Source organism: Acipenser ruthenus, chromosome 1 (assembly GCF_902713425.1).
Source record: "Acipenser ruthenus chromosome 1, fAciRut3.2 maternal haplotype, whole genome shotgun sequence".
In the NCBI taxonomy this organism is placed as follows: Eukaryota; Metazoa; Chordata; class Actinopteri; order Acipenseriformes; family Acipenseridae; genus Acipenser; species Acipenser ruthenus.
In genome coordinates this window covers 8,555,169-8,571,040 of record NC_081189.1, presented here as the reverse complement: position 1 = coordinate 8,571,040, position 15,872 = coordinate 8,555,169, and the positions used below count along the sequence as shown (strand labels likewise).

General features: G+C 40.2%; 1 protein-coding gene across 3 annotated transcripts in view; it reads right to left on the bottom strand.

Moving 5' to 3' along the window:
• Nucleotides 1-11,343, bottom strand: part of LOC117403965 (ras GTPase-activating-like protein IQGAP1) — a 101,261-nt gene extending 89,918 nt beyond the window's left edge. Inside the window, exons 1-2 of one of the 3 annotated variants that reach the window (XM_058993011.1) lie at nucleotides 11,261-11,343; nucleotides 1,518-1,617 (exon numbers count right to left, since the gene is read on the bottom strand). In XM_058993011.1, the coding sequence (XP_058848994.1) occupies nucleotides 1,518-1,617; nucleotides 11,261-11,264 (104 nt within the window). In that variant the 5' untranslated portion in view covers nucleotides 11,265-11,343. The other 2 variants (XM_058992940.1, XM_058993076.1) reach the window with 2 other exon arrangements.
• Nucleotides 11,344-15,872: the final 4,529 nt, after the last annotated feature.

Below are 15,872 nucleotides of genomic sequence, written 5' to 3'. Positions count from 1 at the left end.
GTGAGATATTAATATATATATATATATATATATATATATATATTTTTTTTTTGTCCCATTTGTTTTGCTACGGCCTCCAGTATTAGCAGACGTTTATTTTCTAACAGCTCTGCTGAACAAATATTTCAAAAAGCCTGTGAGGCTTAATTGGGATTCAACAGAAAAGTTGCCTTTTCATTTCAAGATGCTGTCAAACCAGATAGTAGCCTATTCTTCATATCGTTGTGCGCACCATACAATAAGCAACAAGTAGCTTACTCATGGTCCCCATTTATTGTTTAATTTATGCATGTAACATACTGTATGTATGTCCAGGGCTGTTAAAAACATTTTCATCATAGCGTTACAACCGTGAAACGCAGTTTTCTTTTCACCAAGATAACAATTGCTCTGTTAACATTGTTTTGCTTTTTCTTTCTTATGGATGCAGTCCCAAAACACACAGCCTTGTTTAAAAAGTCGTTTTTCTACTTGGGATATTATGCAACACAATGCCACTGTACCCAGAAAGGCATTGTGCACAGAGCCCTGAGTTTATATCAAAACAATAACAACACTACAGCTCCCAGCAACACAACGCCATCATACCCAGTACGGAAAGGCATTGTGCACAGAGCCCTGAGTTTATATCAAACAATAACAACACTACAGCTATCAGCAACACAACGCCATCATACCCAGTACGGAAAGGCATTGTGCACAGAGCCCTGAGTTTATATCAAACAATAACAACACTACAGCTCCCAGCAACACAACGCCATCATACCCAGTACGGAAAGGCATTGTGCACAGAGCCCTGAGTTTATATCAAACAATAACAACACTACAGCTATCAGCAACACAACGCCATCATACCCAGTACGGAAAGGCATTGTGCACAGAGCCCTGAGTTTATATCAAAACAATAACAACACTACAGCTCCCAGCAACACAACGCCATCATACCCAGTACGGAAAGGCATTGTGCACAGAGCCCTGAGTTTATATCAAACAATAACAACACTACAGCTATCAGCAACACAACGCCATCATACCCAGTACGGAAAGGCATTGTGCACAGAGCCCTGAGCAGACCTATTGGTACAGCCGCTACAGTAAACAGACCCTCTTCGGTTACAGTAGCAGCTCACAAAGCACATGGTTTTCTGCTGCTGACACACCAACACAAACTGTGGTTTGTGCAGCAGTGTTGGTAAGTCTTTAAATAGACAGAAATGACTCAACTTGTGCAGCATCCTCCCATTTCCTAATCTATACAGACAGCAGTAACACTTTTTTAAACGTCTTTTTTATTAAAAGTATCATCTTCCCCATTCTGAGTTTCATTTGCCATTTCTATTCAATTAATAAAAGGAAACATGAAAACCGTTACAAACCACAACCCCCCTCTTCCTTCAGTGATGGAGGATGTGCTCAGCCAGTTACCAGGCAACCCGAGATGCACAAACTATCGGATGCCATCACTGCAAACTCACCCAAAAACTGTGCCACTTTGTAAAAGTTTCTCTTGAACTTACTGTTTGGCCTCCTCTAGGTGACACAAATACTCATATGCAATGTTCTGCCGTCTCCTCTCATCCATCTCCTCTGCAGAGAGCCTCTCATCATCCACAATAGCTGTAAAATCAAAGGAGAGAGAGAGAGAGAGAGAGAGAGAGAGAGAGAGAGAGAGAGAGAGAGAGAGAGAGAGAGAGAGAGAGAGAGAGAGAGAGAGAGAGAGAGAGAGAGAGAGAGAGCGAGAGAGCGCACTTAGTACAAATCAAACCTGCAATACTTATGTTTTCTGTTGTTTACTAGAATACCTGCCAGAGATTGCCAGGTACATTAGTCTAAAGGAATGGTTATTTCTGCTAGTCTAGAATCACTGGCCAGACAGACAGACAAAGACGTATCTGCCATTGTACTGGAGAAGCAATGTAGTTTTAATCGTAAAGTGCCAACCATGGTAGCGTTTTTTTGATACTCGGTATTTTTGCTGTACACCCACAACCCCAACAGTACAGCTGACATTTTTTGGAGAAAAAAAAAAGTGTATCGGACAATGTTCTGGCTTTACAGTATAGCCTTCTTTCAGACACAATAAGCTACAGAAGTCAGTAATTGTGTGTAGCTGAACGGGTGCAGCGCCCCCCCTCCCTCCACAAAGTGTGTTTAACGAGAGCCGTACAGAACAAAGCCTTTATTACTGGCTGTCTGCTGCCACTGCTTTACTGCAGAACAGAAACTCGTCTGGTAGAGTCTGGAAACAAAACTCAATTCAGAACCCTCCTGTACCACTTGCCTTCAGAAAAAAGAATATAAATATTTGTTTGTTATTAGCCACCTCTTCTTATAAATAAATGTGTAAAACATACCCTTTTGCAACCTCTACTAGTCTGGTACTTGCTGCTTGCGTACTCAGCAAGAAGGCCTACATATTGAACATTTTATGCTGAAACACCTGTCCAATGTTTACAATTACTAAAACCATAACTTCACAACAGCAAGGTTGTTAAGAGCTTCTTAACTGTAATAAAAAAAAAAAAAAAAGTTAACCCTTCAGTTTCCCCCTCCCACATACTTTTCCAGTTAGGCGCCCATGTAATCATACTGTATAGTGACATTACCAAAAGCACAGGGCCAAGTTTGAATAACTCAACACTAGTGTCATGTGCTCTAGTGACTACAGTACATACAGTACTGCACATGTATTGAAGTCTGTAAATAAACTTAAAATAAGAGTAGCAGATTTAGATCAGACCATTTATCTTTCAACTTCATATCTGCATGATGTGTCACAGCCTACTCAAATGCATGCACATGAATTTAGAACATAAAAAAAAAAACTATATACTTTAGGCTGAACAACTCAACACACATTATCCAGCTACAGTAAGAAAGATTGCCTGCTCAAAAGCTTTCAACCTTGACAACGCTGAAAGCTCCTTTTGGAACGTCTTCATTTGTATCTACTGCCAGAACAATCTATTCCATCATTCAGTAGCATTTCTTGAGCGCTAGTACAACAGTAGATAATAGCCAAAGTCATCTGATCCTGCACGGTCACTGAAGCAAGAAAGCAAGCCATTTCTGGAACTCTATACATTCAGCCAAAAATGGCTGGGTCACAGGTTACAAATCTTGTTGCTAAGCTACTATACCGTTTCCTGTCTGAAAAAAAATAAAATATAAAAAACACTTAAATTCACTAGCAGCAGGGGACACAAGTTTGTACATAGCAAGCAGGCACGAGAAAAAAAAAAGTGTCATCCCTTTACCTGTTTAAAGGTAGCTACCTATTAAATATCACACCTGCCCAGATACAAAACATGTACTACACAGGTACTGTACCCAGGTTCCCATATCACTGACAGCACAACAAGATGGTAATCACAAACGTTCAAGCTGCTCTGCGTGTGAATTCTGACTAACGACACCTCTACAAGTATTAGTATGGTGTCATGACGAATTCGGCATTACTCTGAGATGTGTTTTTATGTTTTTATGTCTAAAATGTACATCTCGCTTATAATACCAAAAGTTCACGACGATGGATAAATGAATAATTGTGCAAGTAAACACATGGACAGAATTTAAGGAAACGCTGGCACATGTGCAGATTTCAAAATAAGGCAGGGTGCAAAATTTGGCACGATCCCGTCAACACTTTACGGAGGGTCAATTGTGCCAAACTTAATGCAGCACACAAACAGTGTTTGGTACCTTAATGCTAATCAATGGAATAAAATGGTTTAATAATACTATAGTGTGTAGGTTTTCTTTGCCTACGAGATTGACAATGATTGGTATGTATAGTGTATTGTATCAATATAAAATAAACTTGATCATACTGCGTTTGTATTTTAGCACGCTTTCCGTATGAGAATTTTCTTTTAAATCCCATGATATCGCGATATGGAAATGATTATCAATATCAAACGATATCCTATCAAAATATTGAACAACTTTTACTCTAATTTCAAAAAACTGAAAAAAAAAAAAAAAACATGTCAACATTAAGGTAAATTTACCATAAAAACACAGTAACTTTTTTTTACAGTGTGCTGTAAAGCAAGGGTCACTGAGAAACAAAGTGTGTCCAGTCAGATCTGAACCACTTAATAAAGGCTTTCTCTCATGTCCAGGAGATAAACCCACAACTATACTTTAAGTTTCATTTGTGCCGACATTTATAATTCAGTTTTCCCTCTACCAAGATTTAATATGCAAAACAAAGTGCTGTTTCGCCTACGGCGCGCTGTTTGTTATGTTAAACATGATGTGCCTGAGCCACCGATAAAACACGCAGTTGCAACAGGCACACCTGATTTACACAAACAGAGCCATCCATAAGCCAATACAGAGTGTGGACTGACACAGAGACAGTGGAGGTCAGTTTGTACTCATTATTACGAGAAGTTACAGGATTTCTAACTGGATTCTTGTCCGAGACAAGCACCATGCAACTGCATCTTTTAAAATGAGTCCAACATCTAATGAACATCTAGTGAACCAGAACATTACTTAACAGCTTGGCTGCATTTTAAGCCAAGCAAGAGTCTACTCTGAGTTTTATGTACTGTAGATACTGTATAACTTTTAGTCTCATCAGCCCCACCTTAAAATAACAATGAATCACCCTTACTTGAGGGTTACACATAAAAGGGTTACACATAAAAAATGAACTTGCACTCAGTTGTGTGCCTTTCAGTACAAAAACACACAGATAAATTCTGTTTATCTGTGCACAGAAGTGGGCTGATATGATCACACACACAACTGGATTTGTACTGACTGGAAAGCCATTCAGGGTTATGTATCTGTACCCCTAAACCTGGCAGCACAGCGACAAAAAGGGCTATTCCTCATTGTATGATACTCACAAACGAGGAGTGTTTACACTGCTACCTGTGTAGCTTAGAATTCTTCTTATTCTTACTATGATTGGCTGCAAAGACAACAGGGCTAGCCAGAGATTGGATAATGTTGTTGGGTTGGTTTTTCTTGTGTACAGTTTCCTGAAGACACTGCATTCTGGGAGATGTAGTTGTTAGTGGAAGTTTTAGGGGAGGCAGATAAGCTGTGCAGCACAATTGCTGTGTATTTTTACACATTCAATTTAAACAGTGTGTATTATGGATTTTTTATTGCATAAAAACTGCAGGTATGCATCTTATCTGGACCGCTGAGTGTAGTAATTCTAAAGAACCTTGCTGTATGTAACTAATACATTATTGTACAATACTACTCGCACCATACAGCTGCCCATGCCTGACACCTGGGTAAACAAACAGAGCACGGTCCCTCCAGCTCAGAGCAGCGACGCAGGACCTCTTTCTGCACCCCAAGTCCAGTTAACAGCGTCAGGGCTTCCTTTCTGTTAGGAGTGCATACTCCCAGTGGAATACAAGACATGACTCCACCTCCTCCAGGCTACACTTCATTAAGTTTATTACTCAAGTTCATGTATAATAAACTCTGCTTAGCAGCAATGCACAGGCAACGGAAACTATGCCAGCTTCCCACACTGGCCCTTCAAACCCACCCAAAGGAACTACTCTATTAGAGGGTAGAAGGTAGAAAAGGATTATTTGGGTCGCGCTCTCCACAGCAAGCAGGTGAGGACACCCAGGTGACTGGGCTAGCATGGATTTGTGCAGATTGCTGCTCTCCACCTGGCAGCTTCCTTAGCATCTGTACAGAGCAGCAATCAGGACTCATTCACAGCAGCAGGTACAATACTTGTATTGTTTCAAGTGCAATGGTGAAGGAGCCCAAATCAACACCCTGAATCCACAGCCTCAGCTGGGTATCCGCACCTGCTTGCTGTGAAGAGCTCGGTGTGAATCGCAGGTTCATCCAGCTCCAGCATTCTCTCAATGCGTGGGTTCAGGTACTGTACCTGGAGCACGGAGTCAACTGAGACAATGACTCAAGCCCGGGCCTTGCAAATGAATCCACTGCTCTGGCCATGTGCTTTATTGTATTTATTTTGGGTTTTATATATTTTTTTATAAACACACCGACCTGAGTTCTACTTGTTTTTTCCGTACAGAAAGTCCCAAGAGAAAACCCTGGAACAGTGTACAATAGAGAGTTCTATTTTTATAAACACTAAAAAATGGTACAGAGTCCTTGAAAAATGCAGCATGCCTCCTTTTTCAAGGGCTTTTGACAGCCAGTGACACTGCAAAACCAGGAGCATATTGTAAACACCAGTGTTACAAAATAATCACACTTGACCACAATCGTACTTCCTGTGGAATCCATATTAAGCTTTCCTGCATTTGTATACGTCAGCTTTTCAAGCAATGCTGTGTGTGTGTGTGTGTGTGTGCGTCCCTGTGCCATCTCTTTCCTCTAATACATTGATACCACAGGCATAGACGGCTCTGCATGCACTGTGGTGACTCCTTGTCCTGTTCTGCAGTTGTATAGTACGAGGCTAATTGGCATACCCGTACTCCTGTTCACCATGTTGCTTAAATATAGTAAAGACATGTTCTCATCCCGATGCGACACTAAACTCACTGGTATTGAGCAGTCTTCTGTAGTTCAGGGCGTGCTCCACTAGGAACAGTGATGGGCGTTTTATTGGTTTCACCACTGTCTGCCTTCATTATAAGTGTAAGTCACGTAATGTTAATTAGAAAAAAAATCATAATTGGGGCTACTGTTTTTTTTTGTTTGTTTTGTTTAATTTCATTTTTCCATGCTTATATATATGGGGGGGGGGGGGGGGCTTTCACTTTGTATGAAATTATTGTTTTCAGTTACTTTCCAAAATTCTTGGCTGTTTTTTTCTGTCACAACCTGTATAGTAACTTGATAGTACTTGCATACTTGTACCCTTCTTTTTGCAATCCTGTTTTAAATCCCTTGAGTGTGTAAATCAACCCTATCAAACTGTAATACAGCTTTAAATCTCGCCAGCAAGAACAATGCTCTGTCTTAAATTGTAATCTCTTTAAATCTTACAAGCATGTACATTAATCCAATAGAAATGTAGGAATTTGCTGCCACTCAGTAGTTGGAGTGGGTTTAAAGTACTCAGAACGAATCCATGACAGATACAAGTCAGGAAGGAGGGACATTGCCCAACTGCACTGGGAATTTTTTTTTTTTTTCATGGACAAAGGGGTCAAGTCAACGTGAATTGAGTAGCCATTTCCAGTGTTTTTCCAGTGTTTTTCCAGTGTTTATGGATATACACCGATTTCATTTTTAACTTTTTTTTTTTTTTATGAGCTGTGTTTTATCGTTTTTTAGCGGTTAAACCCTAAAATCAGAAGCTCTATGGGTCATTCCACGCCATCTCAACCAGAAAAGGGACATTTCGCTGCCCGTCCAGCTCAGATTTTCATAGAAAAGTTCACCTTGGGGTTTGCAGACACACTAAGTTCAGAAATGATAGCCAACTAAGGGGAGCCGGACGCGCAACAGCACTGGTTGAGTTGGCATGGAATGACCCCTATTTATCATCAATACAATTTATACTGCGTCCAGCCTTTAATTTTTGAAAAAGGAGACAATTTCAATGTAAATGTTAAAAAAAACAAAAACAAACACATAAACAAACTGTCTGAGTATTTAAGAGACCTTGCATTTTATCACTCTCCCCTTACTACCAGCAAATTTAAAGTACACAACACTAACCATAAACCCTCCAGTTTGAAACTGCATAAAACAAGGCAACAAGGAAAACAGAGTCTGACAATGACCCTCAAGACACAACACAGATCCCCAGGTCCAGGAAGAGATTTAATTAAGGGAAAGCCACCTGTTTTCTTATTGGATTGGAAGTAGGGGGCGCTTACATAAACACTGTTCCAGGCTACAACGACGTTATTAATGAGATAAACTGAGATTACATTTCAATGATGGAACCGCAATCTTAATAGCGTCAGCAACAAAAACAAAACAAAAACATGACTGCGTGCATTACTGCCGACACCCCATCAGACCTGTGATGACTGCGTGCATTACTGCCGACACCCCATCAGACCTGTGATGACTGCGTGCATTACTGCCGACACCCCATCAGAACTGTGATGACTGCGTGCATTACTGCCGACACCCCATCAGAACTGTGATGACTGTGTGCATTACTGCTGACACCCCATCAGAACTATCCATTATGACAGCGTGCATTACTGCTTGCATGGTTCATGTTTGTTCTTTGACTTGATACTTTTTAAAAGCTGCTGTGAAGGACAGAGGTCCATATTCAAATGTTATCCTCTGGGTTAATCTGAAGTCTAGCCCTGCTGGCAAACACTGGAGACAGAGAGTACACTTTGGAAGAGGATTCAGTGTTTCAGTGTATTCTTTGTGTCACACAATCTTAGTGCTGGAGACTACAGAGTAAAATATTCATGGGATGGCATACTGAACTCCTTTTGAAATGATTCTCTCTACAGATTGCGAGGCTTTAGATCAAGATGTGTTGTTGGTGGTGTTGTAAACTGTATATAAACAATAAGGAATTCATCTACAACTTTAAACACTCATTCCTAAAATCTCAGTATAAAGAAGTTACATTTTGCCTGTATATTCAACAGACAACACAAGAGTTTAAGTTATTTTTGGTTGTAAAAGATGCAGTAAATTCCAGTGTTATGTCCTATTTAATCCTATAGATTTGTTTGGTCACATCTGTTCACCTGTTTTCAAACAGAACAGATAGGTCACTTTGTTGTCTATGACAACAGATAGAAATGAAATAAGCCAGACACAAACCAGCAGCTGTTCAGTCTTGTACAAGCCTGTTGGGAGCCCCTATTAGCAGCACACCAAGGCCAAGATAAATGATTGAACACCTTAAAACAGTGGCCTAGCCCAGTTAAACAATTGAACACAGTAAAACACTGGCCTAACCCAGTTAAACGACTGAACACAGTAAAACACTGGCCTTGCCCAATTAAACAGCTAAACACAGTAAAACACTGGCCTAGCCCAATTAAAACAGCTGAACACAGTAAAACACTGGCCTAGCCCAGTTAAACGACTGAACGCAGTAAAACACTGGCCTAGCCCAGTTAAACGACTGAACACAGTAAAACACTGGCCTAGCCCAGTTAAACGACTCAACACAGTAAAACACTGGCCTAACCCAATTAAACAGCTCAACACAGCAAAACACCGGCCTAGCCCAGTTAAATGACTGAACACAGTAAAAGACTGGCCTAGCCCAGTTAAATGACTGAACGCAGTAAAAGACTGGCCTAGCCCAGTTACCACTGCTCTCCAAACGTCAGTGTTATATTTCTTAATAAACTGGAAAACACAAACAAAAAGATCAGCGGGGGCTATTTATCTAGATATTGCCCATGTCAACTAAGCCAGGCCTCTTTGAAAATCGTGTGTATGCAAGTCCAGTATGTAGTGTATTTCTGTCTGTACATACATGCAAAAGCCAGGAAGGGAAGGGTCCTACTGTATTGCATTTATTTATTTATTTATTTATTTAACTAGTCTCACCAGAAATGAGCAAATGCCATATTAAAATAAAAATACTACGGTTGCCCCAACCTCTGTATTTATTACAGGACTGTAAAACATTTGTAATGGTTAGCAGGAGCACATCATTATCTACTATTGTACTTTGCCCTGCAAAAGGCGTGGGTGACAGCAGATGACTGAATAAGAGTTACTCAGTTGGGTGTGTGCAAGGATTAACAGGGCCAGGGGGCACACAGCGTTCTGTACTGTCAATGAGTGAGCTGTGAATATTCTGTATTACTACATAAAAGATCCACAAAAAGGTGCACATTGCAGTACTTGCAAATAAGGTTGTCTCCACAAAGATCTTGCTATAGCAGTATCAGCAGTGATCTACAGTACATTGTGTGCAATGAAGTGAATTTGACAAGTTATTAATTAACATCTGCAGATAGAACTCCCAGACCACCCCTATACTGACACTGCCCACAGAAAGCCCACTCCTGATAACAGCATAAATAAGAATTGATCATAAACAGGCAATTACTAATTACCAAAAAAAAAAAAAAAAATAGTATGTAGGACTGACAATGATAAAACGTTTTAAAAATACCCATAATCCGTATTATAAACTTAAATGCACAGTGTGTTGTAAAACACCACATAAGGCGCTCTACTCTACAGATTTAACATATAGTTATATTGAAAGGTTTTTAAACTTGCTGTATATAATTCTACCCTAGGAATGGAGGATGAGTCGTCATTTCAAAAATTCTACTTAAAATCTGCTAGCCTATAGCACAGTGCACAAGCACAGCCGAAACCCATGGCCCACTTTATAAAGTTAAGACGTGGACAATAAAAACAGAAAGGTATTTAAGAAGGTGACCATTTATTTGGCCTAATCTTGAAAGTTGGCTACCCATATTATGTGATAATCTTACATGCTGTACACAAAACTGCATTTTCTGTAACTCCAGTTAAAACACATTTAAAACGGTGTATCCCTTGGCTTTGTAGTACACTACATTATTAAATACGGGTATGGTCTGTGTATGTCCTCCGGGCACCTGCTGTGTGCTACCAGGACAGGAGCGTAGACTGCGTCGAGAAGGCCAGCATTGAGAGATCTCTTCTGCGGTTTAGCATTGCATATGTCGAGCGCGTTTTATTATATTATTAGACAGCTATCTGTGTCACCCAAGCGCACCGTTTACAAAAATCACAAGTTCTGCTGTGCTACTGTAGAGCAAAAAAGTATATGCAAATTAAAGTGTATGTAAATGAACACAACTCAACACTACACCTGCACTCCGTTCTCACAAAGTTACCGTTGAAGACTGGTCTACCTGTCACCTGACCTACACACTATGCATGCATTTTCATTTCCTTATATGTGTTATTTTGTTGTGTGAATACCAAACACACCTTAAATAAATCAATAAAAAAATCGGTCTAAACTTGGCAAACAATAAATAATCTCGACTTACATCCATAGCGCGGTCTGAGCTTGCTCGTGTTTTCCTCATAGTACATCCTGTTTAACCACCTCCAGTTTGTAGCCCAGTCTGAATTTCTACCAAACAAACTTTTCCTTCCCCTGCTGCTTTTACTGCTTCACTTTGTCAGTTGTGTCGTGGTTTCCTCCTACACCAGAAGCGCTTCTCCAGGTAGTTACAGCTATAGTTTCTAGTTTGTGTGCTTCTCTCTCTCTCTCTCTAAACCTTTCCCCGTCGCTCGCTCCCCTGCTGCCTGCAGTCTCTTTGCATGCACCTTTGCTGTGCTGCTTCTCCGCTCTGCACACTCAGCCAATTTCCTCTCCCCCAACGCCGTTACTTACACATGCTTTGCAGTGGAGTTGCCCGTCTCAATGGAAATGCCTTCTAGCGGCCCCTGGTGGCACATTGTAATAACTCTTTTTTTTTTTTTTTCTTACGCTAGCGCCCAAAGGCGGGAAAAAAGGAGGCTCCCAGTGTGACAAGTTGTGGTTAGAGCAATCTCACATCATGCGGTTTTTGTCGTGCGAAGTTTGAGATCATTTTACGGATGCCGTGCATGCAGGACATATTAAGGTACAAACACGAGTCATTTCAACAAGCAGCCATTACCTTTGGAAGGGTTATAACATAGATAGTCAGGCTCCATTTTAATAGGAAGTAACATTGACTTTGCTGGTTCTGTGAATATTCATACTGCAAGAAAAACAAAAACACACTCAGGTGCTTTGCATCAATGACACCATCACCATCACACAGGGGCTAGCAACCAGGGCAATTACCCAGGGGTCCACTAGCCGAAGTTAGGTCATATCTACAGAGTAGTGAAGAACATACATTTAACACAAAAAATCATAATAGTACTGCATATGTCACTTTCATGTGGCAGAGTCTAGTTCATGACACTGTTTAATGTAATGGTTCATATAAAATGGTATCATTACCTTTTAACAGGTACATGACAATAATCAGGCTTGCTGATCTTTTACTTTGCATTCTGCATTTTTAAAGTGATTTGTTTATTTCTCATGTGAAAGTCCTTTCCCAAGGAAAGCAGCAGTGGAAGTCATGCAATGTGTCATGCAACGCAACTCTGCCATCACCCAGTATTACAAAACTAGTCACCACTCTAGTGTGTTTTCAAACAAAAATCACATGCATAGTCTGATCTGTTTGCTGTATTGTTATTGAGTCTGAGCCTCAATTTAATGGAGATCCAAGTTAAGACAGCAGCAAGTTACTGAATACAGCAGCATATGGCAGCAGGAAGTAGATGTCATTAATGGGGTTTACAACAGGTCAGTAACCGGCAGTAACAGGTCAGTAACCAGCACCACCAGCTGTGCTGAGTACCAGTGCAGTCACAGATATGCACGCAAGTAGCACACTGTCTCTGTGAGTCATCACTCCAGTGTTTCCATATGGTCAGGTCAGGTGTATCTGCATTGGCGTCTGCCATGTAGTGTTCAAACAAACAAACAGCACTGCTGACTAATAAGCCCAGAAATCAATCTTTCAAGACAGATTTTCAGGCATTTCTCTCCCACAACGTTTTAAGCTGTTAGCTCAAAGGTACGTTTTCAAGCATCGGGGTCTGTGTGCTGCTGTTTAAAGTGTTTTTTTTATTTGAGCTACTTTAAAAAGACCTGCTTTAAAATGTCACGTGCAATGTGTTTCCAGAAAGTTCCAGGCTTAGTTGCTTGAAAGCTGTTTTGATTCTGCAGAACCACCAGATGAAAACCTCTTTTAATGGACGGCTCCTCAGTAAATCTACATATTCATTCGTGCAGGTCCACTTATTCAAACATAACGAACAGAAGAAAAGCACAATATCGTCCCATCTTTGTTCATCAGTGCCGTCTTCTTTTATTTATATCATCATTTGTGAGATGCGTGTCTTTTTAAGGTGGTCTGCCAGTGTTCTATAAAGGTTTCCCTGTAAGTCATTTTCTCCTTTGGAAGGACACCTACACAAGCCTACCTTCTGATTACTACTCATGTGCATGCTTTTGTATACTGATTACCACTACTGTTATTACTATTTGACTTGCAAATAAAAATAGAAATATCTAATGCAAATACCAAAAGCAAACTTGAGCAGCATTAAAAAAAACAAAAAAAAATAATGCTATACTCTATACCAAGGACTTTTTGCTCTAACAAACTAGAAGTAGAATTGAGGTTTTAGTTTAAATGTTTCATTTGAGCGTGCAACTAGGGGCTTTTAGAAAGAAGGTTGAGGCTGTTTGCAGGATTACAGGATTACAAGAATAAAAAAGGGCCTAACCCCTTGGTCCTGCTTTCAGAACATCATCTAGTGTTCTGAATAAAGGTGACCTCAAACTTGTTGTATTGATGTGTCACAGAATTGCAATAATACAGGTATGTAGCATAGCTTGTTTCTTAAGCTGTCAATATTCATATTCTTGGAATAGAGTGAGGTAGTTGCAGGGTTTCATATTGTTCACTAAAATGTGCTCGGGTCAGTATTTATACCACGGTATTTTTAGTAAATAACGTTAGCTCTGTATATATGCAGCCTTGCCTAAACTTTAAAATAAAAAATGATGAAGTAAATACATTGTGCAGACATGGTGTGTATATACAGGACAGTATTATATATATATATATATATATATATATATATATATATATATATATATATATATAACAATGGCTAATCGGGAAATTGTAATGCAAATGTAAGCATTACAAGAGCCAATTAAATTGTGTGAAAGGCTTCTACATTCACAGTGTTTTAAAAGTCAAAGCACAGTATCTGCAGACATGTTTCACCCTGTTTGGAGCTCATCAGTGCAACGCAATTGTACTTTGACTTCTGAAAAGCTCAGGAGAGTAAGTGTAAGTATATATATATATATATATATCACGCTCGCTTCGATAATTCACTATTTTGGTTAATTCACTGTTCAAAAGCCTTAATTAAGGTTCAGAAAAAAGGGGGGCTGGGGGCTTACTGTGTGCTTGAGGTTTGGATTAGAGCAATGTAAAACTGCCCTGACAGGCAGAACAAGGTGCACTCTTGAAACCCTAATAAAGTCCCCTGGTTCTACGTACTGTTGTCATTTTGTTCACCATAGCAGCAAACCTCCAAGTGGGCATTGGGTGAATGCAACCCTCCCGGTCTGTTGTTATCCTTTGCGTTTATCACTTGAACAAACCCCCTCACCGTGCTTCCCGATGCTTGTCAGAGGGTAGAATATTGTCTAACACAGTTGTTATTGTGGACAAGCTAGTGCAGGCTGGATCCAGGCACAAGCCCAATATATTCTTCCTGCGTGGCTCATTCGAATTCCATGTGCTCGTGACAAGACACTTACGGGCTTGGATATACACTATACTGTACTGTACTGTCCAAAGGCTAACTGAACTGACCAGATTATAAACAAGCCATAACAGATACAAGATGCCAGCCATGCATCCTTCTTTTAATAGGCTTCTGTTGCTACCATCAATAGCACATTTTCCCCAGGCATATCTGTGACCTGTTCATGTAACTTTTAAACCGTCACGCGTTCAAACGCAAACAAACAATGGACCAGGAGCATTCAGACCATGTGACCTGCAGTAAGTACATGGCATCAAGTTCTAGATTGCTGTTGGCTTAAAGAAACAGTATTTCAACAAAACCTTCCCTTCCGAACCCATTTACTGTACACAAGAAAAGCAAATACCAAGACACTTTAAATAAAACACTGTAACTACACATCGGTTTATACTAGCGAGGAGAATGCCTGCAGCTGTACTTTCACTCAAGTATTTGCTTTTCCTCTCTGGAAAGATATTGATGTATAAAGTTGTACCAGGTGAACATTGACATTGGGAGGCACTGGCTGTGTTCCAGGTTCCCATAGTAAACACAGAACAATGGTTCCTCCTGGTCCTACTGGGGGGCTGGTTTACACTGCTGCTGCTCAGATTGGACACAACTAGACATCTCTGTCAGGAATCAGAGGGAGACTATCCCATGGTACAGTCCTGGCCTCTGACTTCTAATGTAGAACAAAGGGAAATCACCTTCTTTGTTAAAACCGAGATGCACTCACTGCTGAGCGGTTCTGAATTATTCAGTATAGTCTGTGCAGTATGTCAGGTTTAATTGTAACTAGGCCCCAGGATCTTCTACTGTAGAAAAATATCACAAGTACCAAAATTATTTATTTTGATTTAGCCTTGTTTGATTCTTGTAAACCCTTACTTCACAGGAGGCAGTGTGGTTCAGTGGTTAAAGTCCAGGGGCTTGTAACCAGTAGGTCACTGGTTCAAATCCCATTTCTGTCACTAACTTGACTCACTGTGCGACCCTAAGCAAGTCACTTAACCTCCTTGTGCGCCGTCCTGCGGATGAGATGTTAAATCAATGTCCTATTGTAAGTGACTCTGCATATAATGCGCAGTTCACAGCCTACCTCTGTAGAGCGCTTTGTGATGGTGGTCCACTATGAAAGGCTCTATATAAAGATATTATTATTATTGCTTTGTTATGGGCTGAGCCTTCTTCAATCTCTTTTTGTATTACTAGATTAATATCCGATATCATGTTTTTGAATTTTGTATATGTTTTAAAATGTTCAGTAATAAAGCAATAAAAACATCACTGAGGGGATTCCTCTCTCCTAAGCGCAGGAATCTGAAGCTGCTAACTGAGTCACTGGTTTTCTTCATGCTATGCAGGGGTCATATAAACACAAAACTTTCTCCCTTTGTCTTGCAACAGATTGTGCATAACATTACGGTGCACTGTTGCTGTAACCAAGGAGACATTTATTTTCCCAACAGGTATGATTAACCTAATGAGAACTTGGGTAAATTGTCCATAAAGCAATTATAAAGATGAGTTTGCATGATCAGCGGCATGAGCACTAAACGCACAGCTCATTGCTCTTCTTTATGGTACTGTATACCAAGGTAGGGAATAAACTGCAAGCACATAAG